The following is a 26,860-nucleotide window of genomic DNA, read 5'->3' on the forward strand; positions in this document are numbered from 1 at the left end:
TGTTCGGTGCCCACTAGCACCGGAAGGAATAGAAACATTAGAAAGGATGATGAAACTCCTCTCCCTGGGCAAATAGCATAGATGAATTCCGACAGACAGAATTTCAATGCCTGAATCACAAGCCATAGTTTCAATTGCAATCCGTTCAAGAGCAAGCGGCTCCAGTGACCTCATAATATTATTTTTCCTTGACTGACGCCTTTATCCAAGGCAACTTACAACATCTGAGGTAGAATTGGTGACATTTCTTCTGTTTTTTTAATTGGCGCATAGAGAAGTGAAGTGACTTGACTCAGGGTCACACAGTGTCACAAAGTGGAATATGAACCCACAATTTCTGGGTTTGATGTCCCAAGCCTCTATGCCACATCTGATATACTATAAATGATATATTAAATCTTGCAAAAAAAACCTCCAAATATTGTACAGTATACTGAAGGACACTTAGATAGGACTTAACCAAGACACTGGAACTGACACCCATTATCTTAGGAACTTTCCTGGGCAAACACAGCTAGTAAAAATAAATACAAACTGCACATTGTAAAATGGTGGTGGGCTGGCGCCCTGCCCAGGGTTTGTTTCCTGCCTTGCGCCCTGTGTTGGCTGGGATTGGCTCCAGCAGACCCCGTGACCCTGTAGTTAGGGTATAGCGGGTTGGATAATGGATATTGTAAATTTTAAACAGAAAATATGAAAAATCTTGGTACATAAGAAAGGCACATCAAGGTATTACTGGCACTTTGCAGATCACCGCTTATGGGCTTTGGCAACAGCAAACGCAGCCGCGATGTCCTCCACGTCCTGAGACCTTCAGAAACTCCACTGAAATCAGACCTCAGGTCTCTGCCAAGGAGGATCACATTCATAGTTGGTGTCTCTTTTATTCATTTTTGATCTTTGATTTGTGTCGACTGTGCGTTCAAACCAACCGCTCTGGTCGTTCTTCTTGATTTTGCCTTGCTGAGCTGATGAGCTATATGTACCGTATGTGATGTAGAGCAGCAGCCAGCATCTTGAGGTTCCCATCTGCTTGTTGTTTCATTCATTTTGTGCAGGCGAGGGAAATTCAGGACAGTCAGATGTTGATCAGTTGCGAAACGTGTGTGGGCAGTTAAAAAGCACAAAACAAAAAAACAGATACGAGTCAAGAATCCGGATCGAGTTACTCTATTCTCAGCTGCCCTTAAAATCCAAAGAGAACGCTAAAAGCGTCAACATGCTAAATATGTGGACGTTCAATCGGAGTTCTATTGTAAATGCTTTTTTTTCAGTGTATTTTCCTGTCAGATCCACATTTCAGAAACTTGAGCGCCTTCTACGGTCTCGTTAGCGGACCAACAGCGTGTTACACGCACTGCGCCACGTTAATCGCTCGATCGTGCTGCCGTTTTAGCGCAGCTGCTCCTACGTGCCTTCTTTCCGCTCACGTTTCCGCTTAATCGAATCGTGAGAAGGTGACAGGCAGACGGACAGACCGACCGACTCCGAAGAGCTCGCGTTTCGTTCATTTTAGATTCACCCGGGCCGCTGCGCTGCCTGGTTACCAGGCAACCGAAGACGCCGGAACTCCTAAAGATGGCGGGCCGAGACGGCCACGTGACGGGAACACGTCGGTCACGTGACTTGTTGCGCGCTGCTCATCCCGTTTCAGTTGGGCGGCCCGTTTGGCAGTTTAGGATGTTTTGTTGCGTCTTTTGAAGCCGTGATACGATAAAACAAGTAGCTGCTCACAAGTCTGCTGCTGCGTCATTTCAAACTTCTCTTGGTGGAGTGGCGACTGAGGAACCCAATAGGTTCGGGGACGTGATGTCCGCTTCCAAGGCGAAAACTTTGCTCTTCGAAGACGGTGGTAAGTGCCTCTTCTTCTGGCCGCTGTTATTCCTCAGTCGCCTGTGGTGGTCGCTTAACTCTTACAACGTCTTTGGGTCAAATTTAACCCCGGCTCGTGTTTTTAAAGTTCTCTAAATATCATCTGTTAAGAATAAAACGTGTGGCGTTTCTTACTTTTCTCTTCTTTAAGTAAAAGAAAACTTGAAATCTGCCATTGTTTGTGCAGCTTCTAATTTGATGGCAGTTTTGATCCATCATTGGCTTTGAGAGAAGTTAATTCACAACTCACAGATGGTCCTAAATGTCATCCAGCAGTGTTTGGGCTTTTACTAAGGTGCATTAAGGCTACATAAAGCAAAACAAGAAGTCTCCAGGTGTCGCATTGTCAACTCTGCTGTGGCCTTCAGGTCAGTTTCGACTCTCCACATACTTTTAGTGGGTTTTAGTCTCCATTTTAGGGACATTTATAACCTATAAAATCCTCCTAAATGTTGTCAGTTGTAAAACTTGGGGTCATCCATTGTACAGTCAGTAGAGAACGGGGTACAGCAGCACTTGAAGCTGTGCAGAGAAAACCAAACCGGTGCATCCCAGGACCGTGACAGACTCGGAATTAAACCTGTACAGAGGAGACGGCACAGGAACCTCATCCAGGTCTTCAAAATCCTCCAAGGCATTGATAAAGGAGATCCAGCAGATATCTCTATAGTTAACCGTGAATCACGTTCTTGAGGGCACCAGTGGAAATTAAGGGGAAGTGCATTTAGGACTGAAGGCGTGGAACAAACTACTGAGACATGTAGTTGAAGCAGACACCTTCACAACCTTTAAGATGAGATATTGGGACAACTGGGTTATTAGCCAGCATGATGGAGTGAATGGTGTCTTCTCATTTGTCAGAGTTCTTGGGTGAAAAATCGGACATCTGGGTTACCTAAAAATTAATGTCAGAATTGGGACAAAAAACTTGTAAGGTATAGCATTGGGCCAGAACTTGATGTCATTGTGAGAGTTAAGTAATGCAATCTTATGCTGCTGTATGTAGTATCAGTTATTGGGGGTACTGTTGTGTGAAGTGGCGCTACCCGCATGTACACAATCCAATATTAAAAGTACACAGCAATAGCCAAATGTCCACATATTCATGGTGAGAAATTTCCCAGACTCTGGGCAATGATGAACGTTTGAGCAGGCAGAAACAGAAATATCTATGAGATTGATATGTAAAGGCAAAGAAAAAAAAACTTTTGAAGGGCTGGGCATTCTGCTACTGCTCGGTGTCGCACAGAAAATCCTTGAACTGTAAACACTGGCATATGCCTCCATTGTGCGCCAGTTTGTCTGCAGCTGCCTGCGTCCGAGTATAAATGGGCCTTAAAACTGAACTGATTATTATAAACTCACAGCTAAACAGTTGTGCTTGTAAAGAAGACAGAAGTTTTGAGGTAAGGAAGTTCTGATGATGCCACCAAAGAATAAGTGACATGTCGATTAGCACAAGTAAGAAGTTCACTGGGCTCTGTACGGGGTACTGCATTGATCTATGAACCGTAAAGTGAGATAATACCCTCAGTGTAGACTCCGCCAATAGGATTAAAATGAAAAAATGGAGTATCTGCCTACATTGACCACTTTTTGTTTTTAATCTTATGCAGATGAACCCAAAAAGGAGCCTGATGAAATTAATCCCTTCTCCTTCAAGGAATTTATTCGAAGTAAAAACCAGCCTCCCACCGCCAGACTACATGCAGAGAAGAGAAAGAGCAGTGCCTTGCCGAAGGTACCACAGCCGTTATACAGGTGCTTTGTGAATAACGGGGCTCCATATGTCAGTGGACCAAAGTTGACCAATTGGTGGACCATTTTTCCTGTTTTTGCAAGTAAGGGGGTGGCCATCGTTAGGGGGGATTTTAAATTCTGTGGCCCTGAATAGAAACCTAAATCCTCAGTTACTTGCAATTTTTGAAAGAGAATACTTTGTTCCAGATACTTGTAGAAGTACAGTGGTAACCACATGAGGTGTGTGCCATGTTTGATGGTATAGTGTTCCTCCACATCAGCATCGCTCTTCTGGTTTTACCCAGGTTAGCCGGTTTGCCCCTCCAGTCTGTGAAGTGCTGGGCATCCTTTGTGGTGAGACTGTCACTTGCAGACCACACCACGTTGAGTTCCTCTGGTGTAGACCTTATACCACATCACAGGTCGTGGTCTAGACCAAATCTAACAAACGTTATTTATTCTTTTTGAAATAAAAGTACTGCATACTAAAGGTATACTAAATTTACGATTCTGGCTAAAAGGGATCTCGGAGGAGCATAAAGTGTTCTGTTTTGGAATTCAAAATAAAAATGAGGGCATAGCAAGCAGAGACACAGATAATTCATTTTTGTTGTTTAGCCGTATAGAACTGATGTTAAAATGGCGTCATTTGGGTTTCTTCCAGTATCCCAAAAAACGTGCATGTGGAGTTACTTGGCACAGTGTGTAAATGTGCATGTGTATGCCCAGCATTGGACTGGTTCCCTGTCCCAGTGTAATTTCTGTCTTATTGCCTGATGTTCCTGGGACTGTTCTCCATGACCCTGATTTGGATTTAGTGGATAGACGCACCTTGAGGTTAGCACACTCGGGCACAGACTGTGTCCACTTAAGCACCAAGTATGAGTGATACCCCCGCAGCCTATCACGCTTCAGTACTCCACGTAGGTACCCGCACGCTTTATCGTGAAGAAGACACGGGCTTCCTGGATATAACGTAGACACAAGGGGGCTGACACACTTTTCCAGTGTCTGGGGAACTAACCTAATCTAGACATCAAGGCTGATATATCTTGGTTTATGCTACTTACCAACCAACAAAGGGGTACGGCCAGATGTGCTGTTTTCTGTTGGAGGGGCCTGCACACCACACTGCTAACTCTGTGAAAAATCAGTGACGTATCCCCACGCCAGGTGTCCTGTGTCTACTTTATTATTTCAGTCAATCAAGATATACAAAGTATAGAAATGTAAAAACAAAACAATACTTATTTGGCATTATTCTATTTTAATGAAATCCATTATCAAAAATAGTGAATAAAAAGTTAAGTGTTAATGTAAAGCCCTAATAAAAATGCTGAGAGCCTGGTGAAGAGTAGCCAGCATCTGCATCAGAGGAGGAATGCTGTCTTCAGCGGCTTGTAGATTGAGCAGTCAGGCTGATGTATGGACAGCATCTTTGATGCCCAGGTAGATGGGGGGGTCTCTGTCTCTCTCTCTCGAGTTGGCCGTTCTTTACACAAACAACACCATGTGCTGTGCCAGACCTCATGATGTTACACACAGGTGGTTGACTAGCTACTCTGGTGATGGATGGGCAGCTTTCTCTAAAAGTCCGTGCAAAACGCTTGATCTTGTCAAAGGTGCTTATCTGTTGTATCTCCGGTTTTCTTGGGAAAAGCTAAGCGTTTCAGTTATAGATAGATAGATAGATACTTTATTAATCCCAAGGGGAAATTCACAAAGACAGTTATAGACTGTCTGGTCATCTTATCCTCAGATCATAACATTGGTTTTACACTTGCACAACATGAAAAGAAAATTTAAACAAAATAAATAGACTTAAAGCAGTATTGTATTGTATACAGCTCCAAAGTTCAAACGCAGTTCATCCAAACTTGTTCGAGAAAAGCTAAAGCAGACGGCTGTGGCTATTGGGGAAAAATGCCTGCAGTCCCCGAAAAAGTCAACTTTCCAGATTAGTGGGTAGTAAAGTCAGAAGCACACATTGAAACAAAACTATGGTGGATTCAGAAAGTATTTTCGAGTTGTTCTTTTTCTGCACACTTTATTGTGATGTAGATGTAATTATAAAGGGATGTGTTTGCCATTTTTGCCCATCAACCTACCCAGAATGACACATTGAAAACATTTTCAGAAAGTTTTGCAAATTTATTAAAAATCAAAAACTGAAACCTCTTATTCATAGAAGTATTCGAACCCTTAATTCAGTATCTTGTAGAAGCCCCTTGGGTAGCCATTCCAGCTTCAAGTCTTGGTAAGTCTGTACAAGTTTTGCACCCCTGGCTTTTGGTAGTTTGTCCCATTCTTCCTGTCAGATCCTCTCAGACTCTGTTAGAATTGGATAGGAAGTGTCTACAAACTGCCAGGTCTCTCCAAACTGCCAGGTCTCTCCACGCCTGTTCTTTGGAGTTTATGTCTGGTGTCACACATGTGCGCATGGGAGGCAGCTAAAGGGCTCAAGGGAAGGCAGTTCTGAAGCATGCCGGGATGTGGCAGAGTGCACTGATTCTTTTTTTTCCCTTGCCTGTAGACCATTCCCGGGAGATCTCACCTGGCTCTCATGACATCACTTCTGGGACCGAGCCAATGGAAGAAGACCTTACTGGCTCCGGCCCCTGTGATGTCATCTCCGGGTTTGAACCAATGGCAAATGAACCTGAGGCAGACCCATATGACCTCACTTCCTGTCTTCCCCTTTAAAAGTCTAACCGTTTGCCCCACTGTATGTGTCAGTCTTGTTTTGGACTCTGTTGTATGCACATCAATGCTCTTTACTGAACAAACGACTTTGCAGCCAAGATACCACATTATACGGGTGGCTGCCCCAAACCTTTATCTGTGTAATGTCTCGTTATTGCGACACTGGGCTTTGGCTGGCTGTTCAGGGACACTCAGAGACTTATCCTGAAGCCTCTCCATTGTTTTGGCTGTATGTTCCGGGTCATTGTCTTGCTGACAATGAGGTCTGAGGTTAAGTGCACTCTGTAGATGGTCTTCCTTGAGGATCTCTCCGTATTTGATTGCATTCAAAGAAGAAGACTCTTCCCTCAATTCTGACCGGTCTACCTGACCCCATAGCATAATGTTGTCACCACAGTACTTCACCGTAGGGATGGTATTAGGCGAGTGATTAGAAGTGCTTGGAGATCTGTCCAGAGAGTTTAGTTTTTTGTCTCCTCAGATTAGAGAATCCTTTTCCTCATGCTGTCGGAGTTCTTTAAACTGTCGTCTGACTTTTACTTAAGAGTGGCTTCCATGGAGGCACCCTTCCATAAATGGAGTGCTGCTGAGATGGTCCTCTTTCTGACTGGTCCTGTCATCTCAGCAGAACACTTCTGAAGTGAGTGACCATTGGGTTCTTGGTGACCTCCTTGACTAAGGCCCTTTGTGGCCAGTTAACTCGGTTTGGCTTGATGGCCAAGTCTAAGAGTCCTGGTGTTTTCAAACTTCTTCCATTTCTTGAGACCACTGCACTCCTGGGAACACTGAAAGCTTTAGAAATCGTTTGATCCCTTTGCTGTCACCACAATTTAACTGCAGAGTTCTACAGAGAGGTCTTTGGACTTCATGCCTTGGTTTTTGTTCTGAGCCGCAGTGTGAATTGTGGGACCTTTTTATACGCAGGTCAACGTGTGCCTTTATAAATGATGTCCATTCAGTTCAGCTCACCACAGGTGGACTCCTGTCAAGTTCTGCTACACATCTCAAGGAGAATTAAAGTAAATGGGATGTACCTGAGCACAATGTGCAGTGCCATGGCAAAGGGTCTGAATACTTCTAGGAAGGAGAGGTTTCACTTTTTGATTTGTAATAAACTCACAAACCTTTCTGAAAACACATCTTCACTTTGTCATTATGGGTTATTGAGTCTAAATTGATGGACATCAATGGACAACACAACACAAAGTGTTCATAAAATGAAGGGCTGTGGACACTTTTTGAATCCTCTGTATTTATATATTTATTAACCATTAAGCACGTGTACAGGATTTTCCTCTGCAGCCTCATCCTTTCTGTGTAGTCCCAACATCAAGTGACCGGTGGCTTGTTACAGCGTGTTACTTGAAATATCGCCTTGACTATTCTCTGTGGCCTAAAAACTCCTCCTGTTTGACGTCTGCCCTCTGTGATTCTGCTGAAGGCCTCTGTGGTCACAGTGTAGAAAAGAATTAAAATTGTGTGGTTTGATTGGGCAAGAGACAGATGGGAATTTAGCATTTCATGTTATGTCTGAGCGTACATTTATAGTTTGGTGACAGATGCTACTGTGTGACGGTTTCCTCTTGCTTAAGTTGATTCTGTTTTTTTTTATTTTTTAATCTCCTTTAGAAAGCATTTTCAAGTACCTTATTACTGGATGAGTGCACAGTCAATCCCAAAGTGTCTGACCACTGCAGGAATTACCAGGAGCCATTTTTCTCAGATCTGATAAATCTCCCCTGTACTCATGGAGAAGATAATGAGGATGATGAAAACAATGACGATGAAGACGAGCCTGATGAAGATGATGATTGGAGAGGGAGCTATCAGCCTTCTGCCTTTGAAGAAGCTCACAATTTTGAACTTTCTGCTGTGTCATTAAACCCATCTTCTGATAGTTTCTCCTCCCCTTCACCCGAGTGCTCAGATGTCCCTGAGTCATATGCCTCATGGCTGACCAGCAGCAGCTGTGTGGATGAAGCATCGGAATCTCTTAATTGCAGCAACGTTTACAGGAAGGAGGAGGACAGCATGGTGGAAGGGGCGCTGCAGCCGACATGGAATAGAAATGGAGATCAAGTATGTTGTCTTGTTTTCTTTTTGAATTTTTCCATTTGACTGATATATACATAGACAGATAGAACTTTATTTGTCCCCAGGGGAAATGTGGCTTTTTAACGTAAGCTGTTTAAATAAATCAGTTCATAAATATATATATGAGAGAGATATAAAGATATATATACTGTAACAAAAGGTGCTATATTGGCGCCTGACCTGACACGGGAGGCACACTGATAAAACAAATAAATGTTTTATTTCAATTTCTTCGCCTGTGGGCAACGCCTTCCCCGTATCCACAGGCACAACTCGGTCCCAAAAAAACCTCAAGCACTACACAAAACACACTGGTCTCCTCCACCACCACTCCTCCAGGCAAGCATTGTCCTCCTCCTCCCGACTCAGGCTCTCGGAGTGGCTGCTGGCCCCTTTTATAGTTCACCTGGAAGTCCTCCAGGTGCTTGATTGCCGAGTTATGGCTGCACTCCCGGGTGTGGTGAAAACACTGCCCATATGGGCTCAGGAGTCCCAGCTGCAGCACCCCCTGGCGGCCACCCCCGATCTCAACAGAACTGTGGAGAACTCCATCTCCCATGGAGCCCTGTGGGTATCTGAGGCACCGCAGTCACCCAGGGAGGCTGCTGCCACCAAGTGGTCTGGGGGAGGTACTGTGCAGCCCATGTTTGCTCCCCTGGCACATACACAGAAGGCCTGGCCAGGCATGGGCCCCGGCCACCTGTCACAACGCACACTAAAAGAAAGAAAACTTCTTTAGTCCCAGTCACAGTGAGGACTGCACAAGCATATTGCTGGTGGTATAAAGGACCCCCAGTAGTGTGTCTTGACACTGTTCTGCTGAATGATTCCTTGGCTGAATGACCTCATTTTTGGTGTGTCATAGAGAGGATGTGCAGAATTGTTCATAATGGCACTCATTTTGTCTTCATTCTCTACTTCTCTTCTACCTCCGGAGTGTCCAGAGTGTGACCCATGACTGAGCCTGCTCTTTTAATTAGCTTGTTGATCCTGTGGGCCTCTCTTGAAGTGTGTAGACCATCTCAGCCCACCACAGTGCAGAAAACCACACCGGCCATCACAGAGTTGTAATTGTTGTAACAAATTTACAATCTACAATTACAAATGTAATTGTAACAAAGTTGTAGTTGGCAGATACAAGTTAGATACAAACTTTATTCAAACTCTTTGACCTGTGGGCTCATGTAAATGCTTCCCAGCATCTTTGCTGATACCCAAAACTACTTAATGTATCAGCTGCCTGAATTTTTAATAATTTACAATAATAATATTAAATAATAATTTAATAATAGGTAGATAGATACTTTATTAATCCCAAGGGGAAATTCCCATACTCCAGCAGCAGCATTTTGATAAAAAACAATATTAAATTAAAGAGTGATAACAATGCAGGTATACAGACAGACAATAACTTTGTATAATGTTAACGTTTACCCCCCCGGTTGGAGTTGACGAATCACACAGTGTGGTGGAGGAACGATCTCCTCAGTCTGTCAGTGGAGCAGGACGGTGACAGCAGTCTGTCACTGAAGCTGCTCCTCTGTCTGGAGATGATCCTGTTCAGTGGATGCAGTGGATTGTCCATGATTGACAGGAGTCTGCTCAGCGCCCGTCGCTCTGCCATGGATGTCAAACTGTTCAGCTCCATGCCTACAATAGAGCCTGCCTTCCTCACCAGTTTGTCCAGGCGTGAGGCGTCCTTCTTCTTTATGCCCCAGCACACCACCGCGTAGAAGAGGGCACTCGCCACAACTGTCTGATAGAACATCTACAGCATCTTATTGCAGATGTTGAAGGACGCTAGCCTTCTATGGAAGTATACTTTGCTCTGTCCTCTCTTGCACAGAGCATCAGTATTGGCAGTCCAGTCTAATTTATCATCCAGCTGCACTCCCAGGTATTTATAGGTCTGCACCCTCTGTACACAGTCACCTTTGATGATCATGGGGTCCATGAGGGTCCTGGTCCTCCTAAAATCCACCACCAGATCTTTGGTTTTGTTGGTGTTCAGTTGTAGGTGGTTTGAGTCTCACCATTTACCAAAGTCCTTGATTAGGTTCCTATACTCCTCCTGATGCAGTCCACGATAGCAGTGTCGTCAGCGAACTTTTGCACGTGTCAGGACTCCGAGTTGTATTGGAAGTCCGATGTATATAGGCTGAACAGGACCGGAGAAAGTACAGTCCCCTGCGGCGCTGCTGACCACAATGTCAGACCTGCAGTTCCTGAGACGCACATACTGAGGTCTGTCTGTAAGATAGTCCACGATCCACGCCACCAGGTATGAATCTACTGCCATCTCTGTCAGCTTGTCCCTAAGGAGCAGAGGTTGGATGGTGTTGGAGGCGCTAGAGAAGTCCAGAAACATAATTCTTACAGCACCACTGCCTCTGTCCAAGTGGGAGAGTGATCGGTGCAGCATGTAGATGATGGCATTTACAATTACAAATGTACAAAAACATTGTCAAAGAAACTTATAGTTTGATGTATTAACAATATTTGAAACGCTAACATAGCCATTGCCAACATCATTTAAAGAGGCCCCTTTTTTCAGTTTTGCCTTATAGTCGAGCTTGACGACAGCAAATGAGTTGCAGACTAGTAGAGTTCTGTCCACACGCAGGCTGGCGGTCATGAATTCATATTTTTATCATGTCCTACATTTTAAATATAAATGTAAATATGAGCAGACTCAGGTCAGCATTGTCATTCTTGCCAGAGAAGAGAGTGTTATATAGGATATGTAAGGTGGGTTTTGATGATATTGTTGAAGTTGTGCGAAAAAGTAAGTACACCCCTTGGAAGTTGTTGACTTTTTCAATATATTTGAACAGGCAAGCATGAGATCTTCATTCAAGCAGTGCCTACAGATAAATGTGATCTCCTTGAAAAAGGGACAAATTAAACTGGCATGGTGTATTCATTCTCATTATCTAAATTAACACAAAATTACTGATTTGTCAGGTGGAAAAAATAAGTTCTCCCCAACTTTTATCACCATTTCAAATCCATCAGATGTTCCCAATGAGGTTCCAGTAACTTGAGCCTTCTTAGTGAGTATGCAAGTATGACCGACTTGTTTAAACTGCAGATATCGAGGGTCTGGTGTTCTTTTTGTTATTGATATACATGGTGCCATCATGCCAAGCTCAAAAGAGTTCTCTAAGGCCTCAGAAAGAAGGTTGAGGATGCGTTAGGCATTCTTGCAAAGGATTTATAAAGATCACGAAATTATTTGAAAGCAATCATTCTACATTAAGGAAAGCAATCTACAAATGGTGTCCATTTCAAATGACTGCTGATTTGTCCAGGATTAGCTTGCTCAACAAATTCAGTCCAAAAGCTGAATGTTTGATAGTAAAAGAAGTCTCCAAAAACCACAAGATATAATTGTGACGTCTGAAGGTAACTCTTCCAATAGTTGGAGTCAAAGTGCAAGTGTCTACAGTGAGAAACGGATCACACAAATTTGACCTGCTTGCAAGGTGTGCCAGAAAGAAGCTTTTGCTGTCCAAAAAAAGACATTGGAGCAAGACTTCAGTTTGCCATTGAACATCAAGGTAAAGATCAGGCATTCTGGACAGATGGACACAAAAGCCCAAAGCCACAGATGCCTGGGGACTGAGCATGAAGACCACTGCATTACCAGAGCATGAATCCAAGCTGTTATGGATTTGATTTCATTGGTCGTTGGGGCAAACTGACGGTTTAGGGATCACTACATGTGTAATACTTTTCTATACTGTGTTTTTTCTGGTTCTTATGATTCTTCTTTTTTTGTTATTAAGTAGTTTGTCCATGTTAGCTGCTTTTATAAATCTCATTTTAAAAAATATCTTAACATTTCTGAAGTTTTCTAACATTGGCAGTGTAAATGTACAGTAATGGTCTTTCATTCTCTCTTTCTTACTAGCTAAGAGAAGAAAATGAAGAACTCAAAAGACAAATTAAGGAACTGCTGCATTTATCGAAATCAGAAAAAAAAAGGTAAGGACCTCCTTCCCTTGAGCCCACCATCCTGAATGAGGCTCACCAGTGTCTCCATATATACAGGTGCTGACCCATTAATGACTCAAGATGCTCAGTTTGCATTATTCTACCAGACATGCAGAGTGAGATCCATTAAATGAGGTCCAGCTAATAGAGCCTCCAAACAAGGTAATTGTATACGAGCTCAGCAAGTGCTGCAGTCTGCCCCAAACACTTCAGGTCTACCACCACATATGGAGCTCCTCTGAAGGTGGCGCAGAGCTGTCATTCCTGCCTCGTGGCTCCAGGGTCTGTATGAAGTTTGCATGTTCTCTCCATGTATGTACAGGTTGATTGTATTTGTAGAAGGTACAATGAAATTCTTCTGTGCTCGTTACAGTACGCTGATGCCACTCAGTGTGAGTCTCGCCATGTAGGTTATTAAAATAACACAGAATGTGATTGGTGAAAAGTTAGAACCATATTGAAAAAAAATAATCCTGTGATGTGAACGCGCATCTGTCTGTCATTACAAGTCATGGCAGGACGTAGCTGTTGAAAAAACAGAATTGCAGTGGCAAAACTAGGATGATAAGTAGAGTTGAGCTTGGTGCAGGCAGCTTGTCAGGTTGTCATAACTCCACTCACGATGGCAGCTGTGATAAGGAAATTTATTCTTACCTAAGAAAAATTAATTCCAAGAATCCATGATAAAAGAATTATTTCTAGTTTCCTTTCATTATCACAGGGATGGCTGATATATCCTTCCAAATGTGAAAGGCATATTTTTGTAAATCAAAATCTTTGTTGCTTCAAAGTGGACATACAGGGGGTCCTCGGGTTACAATGTCTCGACATATGACGTTTCGAGTTTACAACACTCCCTCCCATAAAAACTTAAAAAAATTGAGACACGAGTGTTTCGGCTTATGCCATTAGCGTCGTACTTACGGACTACGTGGGCGAATTAGTTAGGTTGCGCACAGCGGAAGAATACGCAGTAATGCGGCGTATGAGTGAGGGAGTTGGCGAACTACTTTGGATGTGCACGGAGGAAGTGTTCCGTTTGTGTTGCTTTGTTTGGCGACTTTTTGGCCCTTATGGCTCCTAAATGAAAGTCCGAGTCTTCAGATGGTAGTGCATTGAAGAAGAGGAAAGCCATCACGATGGAAGTGAAATTAGACATTGTAAAGAGATCAGAAGGAATAAAGGTAAGGAAGTTTTTTACACTCATTTTTTGTAATTTTTTTTTGTTACTACAGTACAGTGTACAGTACAGTATATTTGTGTCCTTTTTCTGTGGCGTAGTTGTGTTTTTATGTAGATTATGATTTTGCAGATGTGTTAGGATAGGTAAGTGACTTTGGCTAGGGTGTGTTTTGATTTACACCAAAATTCGGATTACATCACTGTTGTAGGAACAGAACTGTGTTGTAAACCGAGGACCTCCTGTATTTGACAAGTGTTAAGACTTTTTTTTCATGTTTAGACCTGTGTTTCCATTAGTCCCATGGAAAGCTGCGTGAACAGATGAGGTATTTTTAAAATTTATAGAAATTGCTACACTCCAAAACACAGTATTATGTGGCAAATTAATATGTACCACGATTGTGAAGAAATAACTTGGACTTGAAAAATAGCAAACTTCTCCTTAATGGAGCCCAGTCATCCTTTTCAAGGTCTCTTCACACCGCTGCCTTCTGGATGATGATATCACAGCCTGCAAGCCAAAACTACCAGACTCTGTTTTTCCCCACACGCTGTTAGAATGTTGAATTCTAGAGAGTTCGTAGAATTGTCGATTTGTTTCAGTTATCACTGTTGTGTCATATGCATGTAATCATTGTGTTTTGCACCAATGTCCCGTTAGAGCTAAATTTAGTTATTTCTTGTACAATGGTATAGGTGCAGAACATAGTAAGGTGGTGTGCAGAAGTGTGGGCAATAATGTCCGATTCCCTTTGGGTGACAGATTCATCAGTCAGGTGCTCCTGCTGATTATAATAAGGCATACAATAGAAAGGACTGTCACCACCAGATCAAAACTATTGGTGAATATTTTATAAAGTAGCGACTGCGATGTACTGTGCTTTCCTTTTCAGAGTAAAGCGATTAACAGATGAACTTCACAAAAGAATAATAAAAGATGAACGGGAGACAAAGACCCTGGAAGATATGGTTCAGTCTGTGGAGCAACATCTGCAGCTTATGACTGTAAGTTGGTGCCTTTCACAGAGAATTAGCAACCTATGGAAAGTGGGAAAAATCCTGTTTGTTGAAAATGACAGTGGCACTGGGCATAAGGGGCCATTAGTGTGACCAGCATAATGCTGACTGCTATTGTGTTTGAGAGGGGAGCATTTCTTTGCAGCAGCTGATTTGGATGTGTGAGGCGAGCATAAAAATGGGGAAATGTCCGGTTAAGCCGATGTCGCCGTTACGAGACTTTTTGTCGCAGTCACTGATCTCGTCGCCACACCATGTCAAATCACACAACTGAAAAATGCAGCCCATGTCACATTTACCAATCAAAGTGACGATCTCTCAGTGCAGTGTGCTCATCCCTTTTTTTTTCTGACAGCCAATAGCTTGCTGCCTGATGGAGCCGGTGCGGTTTGAACGGTTAACAACAAAAGCTAGTTCAGCAGCAATCTCGGCCCTTTATTTCTTTTTTTTCCATTCTGTTATGGTATGTAAAATATGAGACATCAGACAGACGAGCTTGACTTCTTGAGAGGTCCAAACATTCCGTGCTGCCTGACAGAGCTGGCGTAGTACAAAGGGTTAACAGCTGTGGTGAGTTCAGCTGTAGTTGCGGCCTTTTTTCTTTCTTTTTTCCATTCTGTTTTAGTATATAAAACATAAGACATCAGGCAGACGAGCTTCTCTATTTGTGAGGTTCACAACATGCGTCTTCCTTCATGCTCATCACTACACTGTATGCATTGAACTGAGGCTGAACGCTCATTGGTTGTCGGCTCTCCTGCACACACAGCCTGCCCCTCTGACTAAAGACAAAATGAAACCTCCTTGATTTTATCGTAGAGAGTCGCAGACTAGTTGCACTGGGTCACTGGGCATGTCACATTAGGCTATGGTCTTCATAGGAGCACGCTGCCGACTGCCTCCAACTGTCTTAAGATTTTGTGCATGATGACTACGACTGAAATTCAGTGAAAAAGTTGTCTAATGTGACATGGTCTTTAGGGATGCGGTTGGCTAAATTAATAAGCAAACTGTTTTAGTCCGCAGTACCTCTGAATGAAGCCTCCTCAGTGTTTTGTTTTTATTTAATGATTTTTGTATCTTACAATATCTGTCCAGGATTTAAATCACCACTAGCTTGCACACCGTTTGAAGTATTGACCTGAAATTTGGTACACATATACTACATGACGTCTACTATCCACTTTCAGGGTGACGATTGACCTCCAAGGTTATTCCTGTTTTTATTTTATTTTTATTTTATTGTAGAATCAACTCTCGGCCACAGGGTGGCAGTGTGGCGCATGTGTACGGGAACCGTTCTCATTCCCTACCACCTTCGCGGTCACATCGCCTACCTCCATCCATCCATTTTCCAACCCGCTGAATCCGAACACAGGGTCACGGGGGTCTGCTGGAGCCAATCCCAGCCAACACAGGGCGCAAGGCAGGGAACCAAACCCGGGCAGGGCGCCAACCCACCGCAGTCGCCTACCTCTTCATATCTTAAATCATTCTTGAGGCAGATTGAAGACTTAAGTGCCAGCTTAAGTGAAAAATTAAAGGAAATGTACTATGTAATTGCAACACAAACACTGATTTCATCAGTTTTAACACGAAAAGATGCTGATGAAAGAAGAGAAGAAGCGGGCCGCTAGGGTGGAGAGAAGAAGAGCTGCTCAGGAAACAGGAAGCACATCAAAGTGTGAGCAAACGAATGCAAAATGTACAGAGGAAGAGGAGGGAAACTGGGAATGCTCATGTCAAGTGGATTGTGCAATGCGCCGTTACTGCTGAATAAATAAAACATGTCCAAGGATTATTGTGAGAGAGCGAAAATGACCAGGATGTAGTTGGACAAACAAAGCAAGGGGATCAAAACGGTGTGATGAGAGAAAGACAGGAACCAAAACTAATAAGAATAATCTTATTCTCTCAAGCAAGAATAAGAAATAAACCACATAAACTGAATTCTAGTTGGGTAAAACCACAATATTTGCAAAAATACACGTATAACAATGCATTAGTATAACACACATTATTTGGTTCTGTTGCAGGCATCCCAGTAGCAGTCCTGCATTTCAGAATATTTCAGGAATTTGAGAAGACTCGCCTGGCGTACATCAATTGAGTCATTTAGTAAAGTAGAGTAACCTGAACCAGAAATGATAAAATGTGTAAATTACTTTTTTAAAAAAAAATAAATAAAAAGGCACAACCTTGCGTAACAAATGGTACTTAAAGGAATACTCCACCCAGAAATACAGCATGTCTTTATCTTTTACTTATCCTTTGTTATTTGTAACTTTAATGTTGTATTTTCCTGCAGAGCAGAGAACAAAGTTACGGGTACAATAAAGCCAGACATTGAGCAGCAGCAGCAGCAGCAAACAAGTTTAAGTTCCTCATGTTGCATAATCCACACATCAGTTATCCAGTTGTGTACTCACAATGTTCAAAACATTTTTTTTTATATAGAAATGAATCCCGCCCCCCCTTTTGAAATAGTCCCATTTTTTTTTTGCTTTATAGCCTTAAAATGAAAACACACAAACCAAGTATTTCTTCCCAGCTTTACTTACTCAATGAAGTCTCTAACATCCAAGTGAAAGATATCACAGCTACAGTTCAGAAAACTTTTAAAATAATAAAAAAACAAGAAATACTGAAATTAATAAAGGTCACCTGCCAATATCAGTGTCACTTTGTTGACCCCCCTTTTGCTTTAATGACAGCCTTGACTCTGTTGATTCTTCTCTATCAGCTTTGCACACCCAGATTGAGTAATATTTGCCCCCCACTCTTCTTTACAGTTTAACTGTTCAAGTTCGCTCATATTAGATGGTGAGTGTTGGTGGTCTGTTATCTTCAGATCTTTGCACAGATTGAGGTCTGGGCTCTGACTGGCCACACCAGGACATTCGCTTTCTTCTCCTTCAGCCACCGTGTGCTCTATTTTGCTGTGTGCTTCGGGTTGTTGTCGTGTTGAGAGGTGAACATTCTGCCCATCTTCAGCTTTCTGGCAGAGGGTAGCAGGTTTTCCTCAAGAATTTGATGGTATTTTGCCCCATCCATTTTTTCTTCTCCCCTAACGAGAGCCCCAGGCCCCCCACAACAACATGCTGCCCCCTCCATGCTTTACTGTCTGTATGGTGTGTTGTGGATGGTGAGCTGCATTGGTGTACCGTTTGGTATTGAGGCCAAATAGTTTGATTTTGGTCTCCTCTGACCATAAGACCTTTTTTCCACTTGGCATCAGAATCTTCAAGGTGCATTCTGGCAAAGCTTGAACAAGCCTTTATGTGGCCTTTCTTGTGAAGTGCGACCCTCCTGAACAAGCCACAATTGTGGAGCGCTTGTCAAATTGTTGTCACATGCACACCATTAATGACCACTCTATGCCATCAAATCCTGTAACTCCTTCAAAGTGGCCACTGGCCTCTCGGTGGCCTCTCTTACCAGTTTCCTCCTTGCTCTTCCATTCAGTTTGGAGGGTCCTAGTCGTACCAAACACTTCTTTATGATGGACTTTACTGAGCTCCTTGGGATTGATAAAGCCTTTGAGATGTTTTTGTCTCCATCTCCTGCCTTATGTCCGTCCACAACTCTGTCCCTGAGATCTTCTGAAAGCGGCTTGCCACCCATAGTCGGTTGTTTGCTGTCAGTGGCACTGCCAAGGAAGGGAATGAATGGACCAGGAACAGCTTCACTAATCCCACTCATTACAACTGAGCACAGCCAGTAACCGCAATGGGAATGGGGGGCACCGACACCTGACTGAGTTTAGGAGGGGGGGTCCTTTATTAATCTCAGGATTTCTTGTTTTTGATTTTTTTATAATTGTTCTGAACTGTAGCTGTGATATCTTTCACTTGGATGTTAGAGTAAGTAAAGCTGGAAAAAATATTTGGTTTGTGTTTTCATTTAAGGCTGTAAAGCAAAAAAAATGGGAATATTTCAAAGGGGGGGATTTTTTTTCTATACCCACTAAGTATTTTCAGAAAATGAAAATGCTCAAAAGTGAAGTTGAGCTTTGTTAAAGACCCACCACCACCTCCTCGTTCAGTGGTGCAGAGCCGTATCTCTTATATAATTTGCCACTTTGTTAATTTCTGATGGCATTAATAGTTCAAAAAAAATAACTGTATTACCAGAAGTTGAAGTGTTCAAAAAGAAAAACCACAGGAGAACCACAGTTGTCAACCACGTTTTCTAAAAAGCTAAGAATGTTGCTTTTAAATTTACATAAGTGAAAATATGGATAGGAAGACCCATTCATTTTGAAATTCCATAGTTGTGCAGTTAGATGCTTGGTTAGTCGAAACAAGGAATGTGACTGAGCGACTGCTTTAGTGGGCTGTCTTAAGTACAAACTAAAGATGTTAAGTTCTTTAGAATATGTTACCTGCGTTACCTGATGTGCTTTTCGGACTCAAAGAATTGATACATTTAATGCATAAACAGCATATTAAATATGGTCTCTTTTTTTCCCTTCTTTTTTTTTTTTTTTTTTAGAAACGTGCTGTTAAAGCTGAAAACCAGGTTGTGAAATTAAAGCATGAAGTCGTACAGCTTCAGGTATTTTTATTTTGTTTTATTTATATCAAATTTAACCTTAATCATTACATGACAATACACAGGTATTTTCTAATATTTACATAATGTTAACATGCTGGGAAATCGGCCAAAGTTTATTTTGTAAAGCATCCTTCACCAAGCACACCCTCAGATGTATGAAAAATATTGAAAACAAAAAAATAACAATACGCGTTAATTACCAAGCGAATTAGTTGGGGTAAAATGCAAAAAGAATGTGCTGAAAGCGCAACCAATGTCTAACATAAAATATATGTAGAAAAAACATGCAGATAGTATGAATTTGTCGGAGATGTATTGTGTTACAGTCACAAGACTTGAGTTTAAATGCCAGACATGTTTCTGAGTTTTCATATGAATTCAGATTCTACTGCCAGTGTTTGTCAATGCATGGCTACAGTTTGTGCCGATTTTATGCATCTTAAATGAACTCGGTCATTCAGAGGGCTTGGCCATATAGCGTACATTACAGTACAGTAACAAGAACGAAGTGTAATTCCCAGACAGGTTTCAGAATTTTTTTTATTTATTGATCTTGTTTACATCAAGTGCTTGAAGAGAACTGGACAAATTACTTCAAGTAAAAAGTGGGAATATCGGCCACATTGTGTTGGCTTAAAGACCAGAAACAAAGCTTTATGATGAGGGGAGCTTTTTTAGAATTCTGTGATGGTAAAAGTCGTGTCTGCTTGGGCTGTGGGGTAGGAGTCGTGGATTCAGAGTCGGAAACAATTATTGGTGTACTAGAATCGGAGACAGTAAAAATGTACCGACTGTGACTCGATGTAAATTGTAATATAAAGTGTTAAAAGTTCTAGTTTCACTTAAACTGATTTGGTTTTTTTCTTCTAGACTTTTGACAATTATAGCTTCTTTTTTTAATTTTGTAAGTTTAGTCTGATGCTTAATGTTACTCAGCAGCTGTACATGAAGCTCAACTTTTACTGGCGAGGGTGCTAAAAAGCAGCCGCAGTGATGAAGTGCCTGGAAGCTTATATGTTGTGTGCTTTCAATCGACATAGTAAATATATGAGTCTAATCACAAATGGAGGAGCCGGAGTCGGTGATATCAGAAATTGAGGAGCTGGAGTCAAAGGTGTTGTGTACTGACTCCACAGCCCTGGTGTCCACCAGGGGTCAGTGCTGGGGCTGCTTCTCTTTTTAATATTTACCCTGGTCAATGTGTTTGCGAGTATCTGTGTGTTTATGTACACAAAGGCAGTACTAATGTTTGTGATGCACCATCTGCTGGAGTGACATATGCAATATATTTTATTAGTACACATATTACAAAATGCATTCCAATAGATGGTACACTGCAAACATTAATTCTGTATACGTCAGAATGGGGAGTAACTGTCACCTTAATAAAAGAACAAGTGTCTATGTGTGTATTTGTCCATCCAGTTGCTAGGATTAGGAAGCCAAATTAATAAATAGGTAAAACATATAGAAGAATGGTCAAAAATCAAAACTAAAGATACCAAATAAAGATCTAAAAATAAGAAAATTGGTCCTATCATCCTATTCTGTAGTCCCAATGTTAGACGACGGCAACAGCAGCTTGGCAGCAACTTTCTTGCACCTGCTCAGGCCACATGAATGAGGCTTATAGCTGTAACGCCAGTGACTGATAACTTTGCATAGTGGCAAAGGAGGAGTGAAAATAACAGTAAATCAAGACGCATGTCGGGATACTAAAGCCTCAATACAACTAGATTAGGCTGGTGGGGTAGTAATCACTGCCAAATTTTCCTAGCAAAATACTTCAAAGTACAAGAGTGGTCAGTTTGACGAGCAACGATGAGAAGATGCAGCAGAAACGGGCAGCTCTTTCCGAAGAGGAAAAGGTTGCCATGAGGGAAAGGGATTGGGTGCGTGTTATTCTACCAGACCAAATGAGCAAATCATGTGTCAAATTAAAACATGAGGTATGCATTGATTACTTAGATTTCAACTTGTCTTAGGCGTTTATCACAGCTAGTAGATTTATATATAAATGAGCTGAACAAGACTATAAGCAATAAGCTGCTAAAGTTTGAGGATGACTAAACTTTATAGAATCTGACAAATTATTACAGAGGGGCTTTGACAGAATTCAGACTTAGGCAGCTTTGTGGCAGATGAATTTAAATAAATCTAAAGTATTACACGTAAGAGGTAGAAATGTTAGATTTGAACACACAACGGGAGGTCTGAAACTTGAGATGCAACTAGTAGTAGTAGTACTGGACCGCTCTTTTATCTTCATCCAGACTGTGCAGTGATTACGAAGACTAACAGAATTTAGGTCATACAGCACCCAGATGTGTGGAATACAAGGTGAAGGAGGCTACGCTTAAGCTTTATGATGCACTAGTGAGGCCGCACCAGGAGTACAGTTTTGGTCTCAGTGTTACTAACTTCTCCCAGCAGCACTGCAGAATATCCATAGAAGAGCGATTAGACCAACCCATGGAGTGAGAGGCCTGAGCGATGAGGAAAGGCTGAGGGAGCTGAACTTTTCAATTTAAGCACACAGAAGGTTAGGAGGTGACCTGCTCAGAGTGTTTAAAATTATCCAGGCAATCTGTACAGTGGAACCCAGCTGCCACTTTTAGATGAGTACACGGGACACGGCTGAAATGTTAAGTGTCAATTTCACACAGATGTTGGTAAGTCACATGAAGAACCGCAGACGCATGGAATAAGTTACAGAATAATGTGGTAGAGAGGTAGGACTTTAAGGTCCTTCAAAACTCAAGTCGATGTGATTTTGTAGAAATGAGGTGAACAAGACTGGCAAGCTTGTTGGGCTAAATGGCCTGTTCTCACCAAAATTGTTCTAGCATTCTGTCCATTTTGGGTGATTCCTTTTCCATCGCAGGACACTTGATATGCTACTTGATATGGAGTACCATATTCTGCTTTCTTTTCTATCCAAATTTACAATTATAAAATGAATTTGTCATAGAGTGAAAACCATAATCTCAATGAAATCTAAAGCCATGAAGCTGATCCTGTAACGTCTCCTTGGACATATCAGACCTAGGAATAAACAGTGGGCTTAGTGACCCAATGCACTCTCTTTTTGTGTAGAACTTTAATTTATTTTAAAAAGTTGTGTGGATTTGTTTTCTGCAGAATGAACTGCAAAATTGCAAGGCAGAAAATGAACGACTTCGAGCTGGAGAGACCGTTAGCTTGAACACTGCAAAGCAAAATGCCCTGCTGGCCTCTGAGTATCTTAGCAAAGCTGCGCACAGTGCTGAAGCGTCCATAAAGTAAGTAAAGCGAAGGAACAAAATGCAAACAATTAGTTAGGCGTGTTGTGCTTTTGTAACTTTATTTTTATCATTGTTGTAAAATGCACTGAGGATAACACCAGGAGTATAGCAACATTTAACTATAGCTGGAGTTATTTTCAGAATATAAAATGTGGCTTTCCCTTGCTAAGGATTCCAGAGGTAGGAGTTGTGGGATGTGGTGGTCGGTAAGCTCAGGAACTTTATTTGGGCATTTCCTGGCAATCCTGTACTCTGTTTTCTACCCCGAAAGAATTTAGTCAAGCCAAGTGGACTTTGTCATGTCATATCATGTCTGTGGTCAGTACAGTGATATGAAATGTCGTTCCGCAGGACAACAGTGCAACATAAAAACAAGTTCTGTACCCTGACCAACTGATCTTCTCATTTAGAGACTTAAACAATTCTGTATTTAAGGACTCCCATTTCTTTTAATAATATATACGAGGAGAGACACAAAAATAACCAGACTGGTAAAAAAAAAATATTTACTGATTAATTACAGCTTTTGAAACATTGTTCCCTTTTATATACGAACCCGATCTCTACACTCTTCCATAGGTATCTATGATTGATTGAAACGGCGCTGGAAGTCTTCTTGCTTGAGGCTCAACAGGCTTGTTGTTTTTGTCTTCAATTCACAGAAAAATGTGTTCCCTTCAGGTCACTTTTGATTTTCGGGAACAAGAAAAAATCACAGGGAGCTAAATCGGGCGAATAGGGAGGATGATCGAGGACAGGAATGTTTTTGTCAGTCAAAAACTGCTTTATGGAAAAAGCATTGTGCGCGGGAGCGTTGTCTTGGTGAAGCACCCACCCCCTTCTCCTCCACAAATCAAGCCTCTTCTTCCTCACTCTCTCTCAAAGGGTTTTTAGGACCTCCAAATAGTAAGCCTGATTGACAGTTTGCCCTTCAGGAACCCACTCTTGATGGAAGATACCACGAATGTCAAAAATGACAATCCGCATTGCCTTGAATTTGGACTTAGTCATTTTTGCCTTTTTCATTCTCAGTAATGAAAAGGTTTTCAAGTGCATGGAATGCCTTTTTGGTTTACGGGTCTTATTGGAAAAATCCATGTCTCATCACGTGCTAACATTTTCCAAATAATCGGGCTGCTCTTCAATCGTGTTCAGAATGTCAGCACAAGATGTTTTTCCGCCACTGTTTCTGTTCGGGTGAAAGAATTTTCCGCACCAATTTTGCACAAACTTTTGTCATGTGAAGTTCTTCGTGCAAAATGCGTCTCACTGATTCCCTGTAAGTACCAGCCAACTCTGAGATAGCTCGAACACCTAGGCGACGATCATTTCAAACAATCTGATTCACTGTTTTTGATGTTTTCATCCGTCTGAGACGAGCGTGGGCGACCTGGGCATTGAACGTCTTCCACATTTTCTTGTTCTTCCTTGAAACGTTTGTGTGTGAGACAAACTGTTATCACTGTGCACTCTTTTTATCATTTCATAAGTTTCTGTGGGCGTTTTGTTCAATCTCGTGAGAAATTTGATGTTGATTCGCTGTTCGATTTTTATTTATTTTTTTTAATTTATGTATGTATGTATTTATTTATTTTTTTCTTCATTCACAAGACATTATCGCGGCAACTCGTGTAGTGATCGTTGTGCAAATACTGACTGGGCTATTCACAGGATATACCTAGCCGGTCGGCGATTTGAGAGGGCGTGTAGGAGGGGATAAAGTTCTATGATTCACGTCTGGACGACCTCCAGACGGTTATCCAGGAAAGCCCCAAGCCCAGTCCGGTTATTTTTGTCTCACCTCGTATATGTATATCTTATGTGAGCATGCTTTATTTATTTTTGTATACTATTTATGTATTATTCTTATCTAATTTTAACTTCCTTTTCTTTGCATGTAACTATTTCTTTGACATCTCGTAAGGCCCTTTGAGCGCCATTGTTTGTATGAAAATGTGCTAAATAAATAAATTGCGGTGTTACTGAGATCCTGTAGGGAGGGTTCCATACAAGGGCGGAGGTTATATATTATATCTTGTATATTATAAGTAAATCTGTATATGTTTACCCCTGGAAAAACAAGTCAAAAACATTGAATTCCTTTCAACTAGAAAGTTATTTTGTGTAACAAAACCTATAAATACCAAAAGGTCACCATGAATACAGTAGGACGGGTCTGTCTGGTGTCTGCCGCTGTACTGGTGCAGGTTTAGTACACGTCCTTCATGTGACTTGTTTTGAGATCGTAATGAACAGCCTGATGTCACAATTGGGACAGTATATGCTATATCTCTGCATACTATTCTTATTTTTTTTTCTGTTGCTTGTGCATGAGAGGGTAGACTGTCAGTGCCCGATCCACCCCTTGTATTATTATAAGCCAACACATTTGCCAGGCTAGGGGACTTCCACATTTCCCCTGAGACCAACATCGACAGTTGCTGCATTGTGAACGGTGCTTAGGGGGCGAACGTCTTTCTTGTCCTTCCACTTGATTACAGTCATTTTGCCACAAAGCTACTTACAACACAGTGAAGCTTCATGGGATTGAATCTGCCACACATGTCACAGTGGTCTGGTCGTAAATGCCGTATGCATCAGTGTCACTATCTGCATCAATGTCTCATGACCAATGACATCACTGTTATTTGACTCAACTAATGGTTTAGTTTCAGTTTCTTCTAAAACTGACTTTTCAGCTTTTCTTTTATGCACCGTGTTTTTGTTGAAGGCTCCTCCCCACTTATGAATATTGATGAGGTTCCATAGGGTGGAAAAATGCATGGAAATGTTTACCATATTTATGCAGCAAGAGGTTATTGTTCTCCACTAGATAGTAGCAGAATACTGTGCTGAGAGTTATTCAAGCGTTACATTGGATGACATTGGCAATTGTATATCCTGAGAAACACTCGGGGTTAACATTTTTTACCTAGAAATCCAAGCCCAAGAGATGCTTGGGTTTAAAATCAAGGAGTTTAATATATATGTTTATTTTTGTTGTGCTCTGTCCTGCGTTCTTGGATATTAATAAAATAAAAGATTAGCAGAGGAGTTGATCACACACATCCACATGTTTACCTAACACACACACATCTTTGGAGATGCAGGAGGAAGAGTGGAGCACCCAGGGGGAAAAAAAACCCCATATGGACGTGTGCAGAGTGTTTGGACACAAAGGCAGGAAAGAGTGAACCATAATACAGCAGTGCTAAGCACCGTACTATCGCGTAGCCTGTTTGTAAGTTAATAAAAACCCAAAATATAAATGCGTTACTGCAATATACCTTATTGGTATTAGCACTTGTGGTCAAGCGAGGGTCACACAAGTCCAAATAAATGTTACGGTGCCAACTGGGTCATCCCTTTTAATAGCAGTGCTGGCATTGCAAATCAAGCAAACACACAATAGCGCAAACAAGAATAAAAAAAAAAACAGTTAATCGGCTGAAGGGCCACTAAATAAATGGCTGGGTAGCTCTGAAGAACAGACAAGATGCGCTCTCTCTGGTGGTTTGCGTTTCCAAAAAATGGGATGCCACCTTCCAGGAACGTCTCAGTCTTATGGCCGTTGGACCGGAAGGGAACGGAGTCAGTTGTCCTAATTGGGTGTCGTCTTGGAGCTGTGGGTGGAAAAAGAGCCAATACTGTCAGCAACCGCATCCCCTCGTGTCCCAGCGTGGCAGTGCTTACGTCTGATGAAGGTGATCCTCAGTCATGCGGGTGCGACACACTTTAATCTGTAACCAGAAAAATGAAGTTGACTCTTACTGACCACCCAGAGAGACTCTAGTTATTATTTTTGAGTCATTTTTATTTTAACCAAAGACGTTTTCTAACTAAATAAGTATATCCTTTGTATGGTTTGCTATTCGTCATAATAGTGGGGGGGAACAGGAATGGTTCTTAAAAAGCCTGAAGATTTGAGATACATGTATGTAAGACCACAAATATTCAAGATACTTTTAGAAGAGGTCTTATTTGTAATTCGCATAAATCTTTTTTAGTTGGTATATTTGCTTAACATTTCTTTTCAATTGCAGACAACTAATTTCCGGAGCAGAAACTTTGTCCATGGTGTCGCAGCTTCTCCGGTCGATTGATAGCATTTCTGAAGTTAAAAGTGAAGATGAAGAGCCCTTGCCGGAATCGTAACTGAGGATTCATGGGTGGCTGCCATTGACACTAAGAGCACTTTATTCGGTCGACTGTTTCCACTCATTTTATGACTTTCCGGTGAGATTGTTTTAACAGAAATATTTAAGGAATTCTGATCCTATTTTACTGTATATTTATTTGAGAGTCCAGTTTCAGAATTACTGCCTTTTTATGCATTCTTAAAATTTTCATCCCAGAGTGTATATACTTAAATTGTTTACAATATATAAATTAAAGTGGATTTTGTTACTTTGTCA

At 41.7% G+C, this 26,860-nt stretch overlaps 1 protein-coding gene across 2 annotated transcripts; it reads left to right on the plus strand.

Moving 5' to 3' along the window:
• Window positions 1-1,626: 1,626 nt before the first annotated feature.
• On the plus strand, window positions 1,627-26,860 carry entr1 (endosome associated trafficking regulator 1). Of its 2 annotated transcripts, none has more exons than XM_028809076.2 (8): window positions 1,627-1,852; window positions 3,489-3,613; window positions 7,945-8,394; window positions 12,323-12,396; window positions 14,481-14,592; window positions 19,099-19,161; window positions 22,303-22,442; window positions 26,489-26,860. In XM_028809076.2, the coding sequence occupies exons 1-8, from the start codon at window positions 1,810-1,812 to the stop codon at window positions 26,598-26,600; spliced, it is 1,119 nt and encodes a 372-aa protein (XP_028664909.1). In that variant the 5' UTR covers window positions 1,627-1,809; the 3' UTR covers window positions 26,601-26,860. The 2 variants fall into 2 exon arrangements, with proteins under 2 accessions (XP_028664909.1, XP_028664910.1); XM_028809077.2 differs by having other exon boundaries at window positions 1,635-1,849.

This window comes from Erpetoichthys calabaricus, chromosome 9 (assembly GCF_900747795.2).
Source record: "Erpetoichthys calabaricus chromosome 9, fErpCal1.3, whole genome shotgun sequence".
Lineage (NCBI taxonomy): Eukaryota > Metazoa > Chordata > Cladistia > Polypteriformes > Polypteridae > Erpetoichthys > Erpetoichthys calabaricus.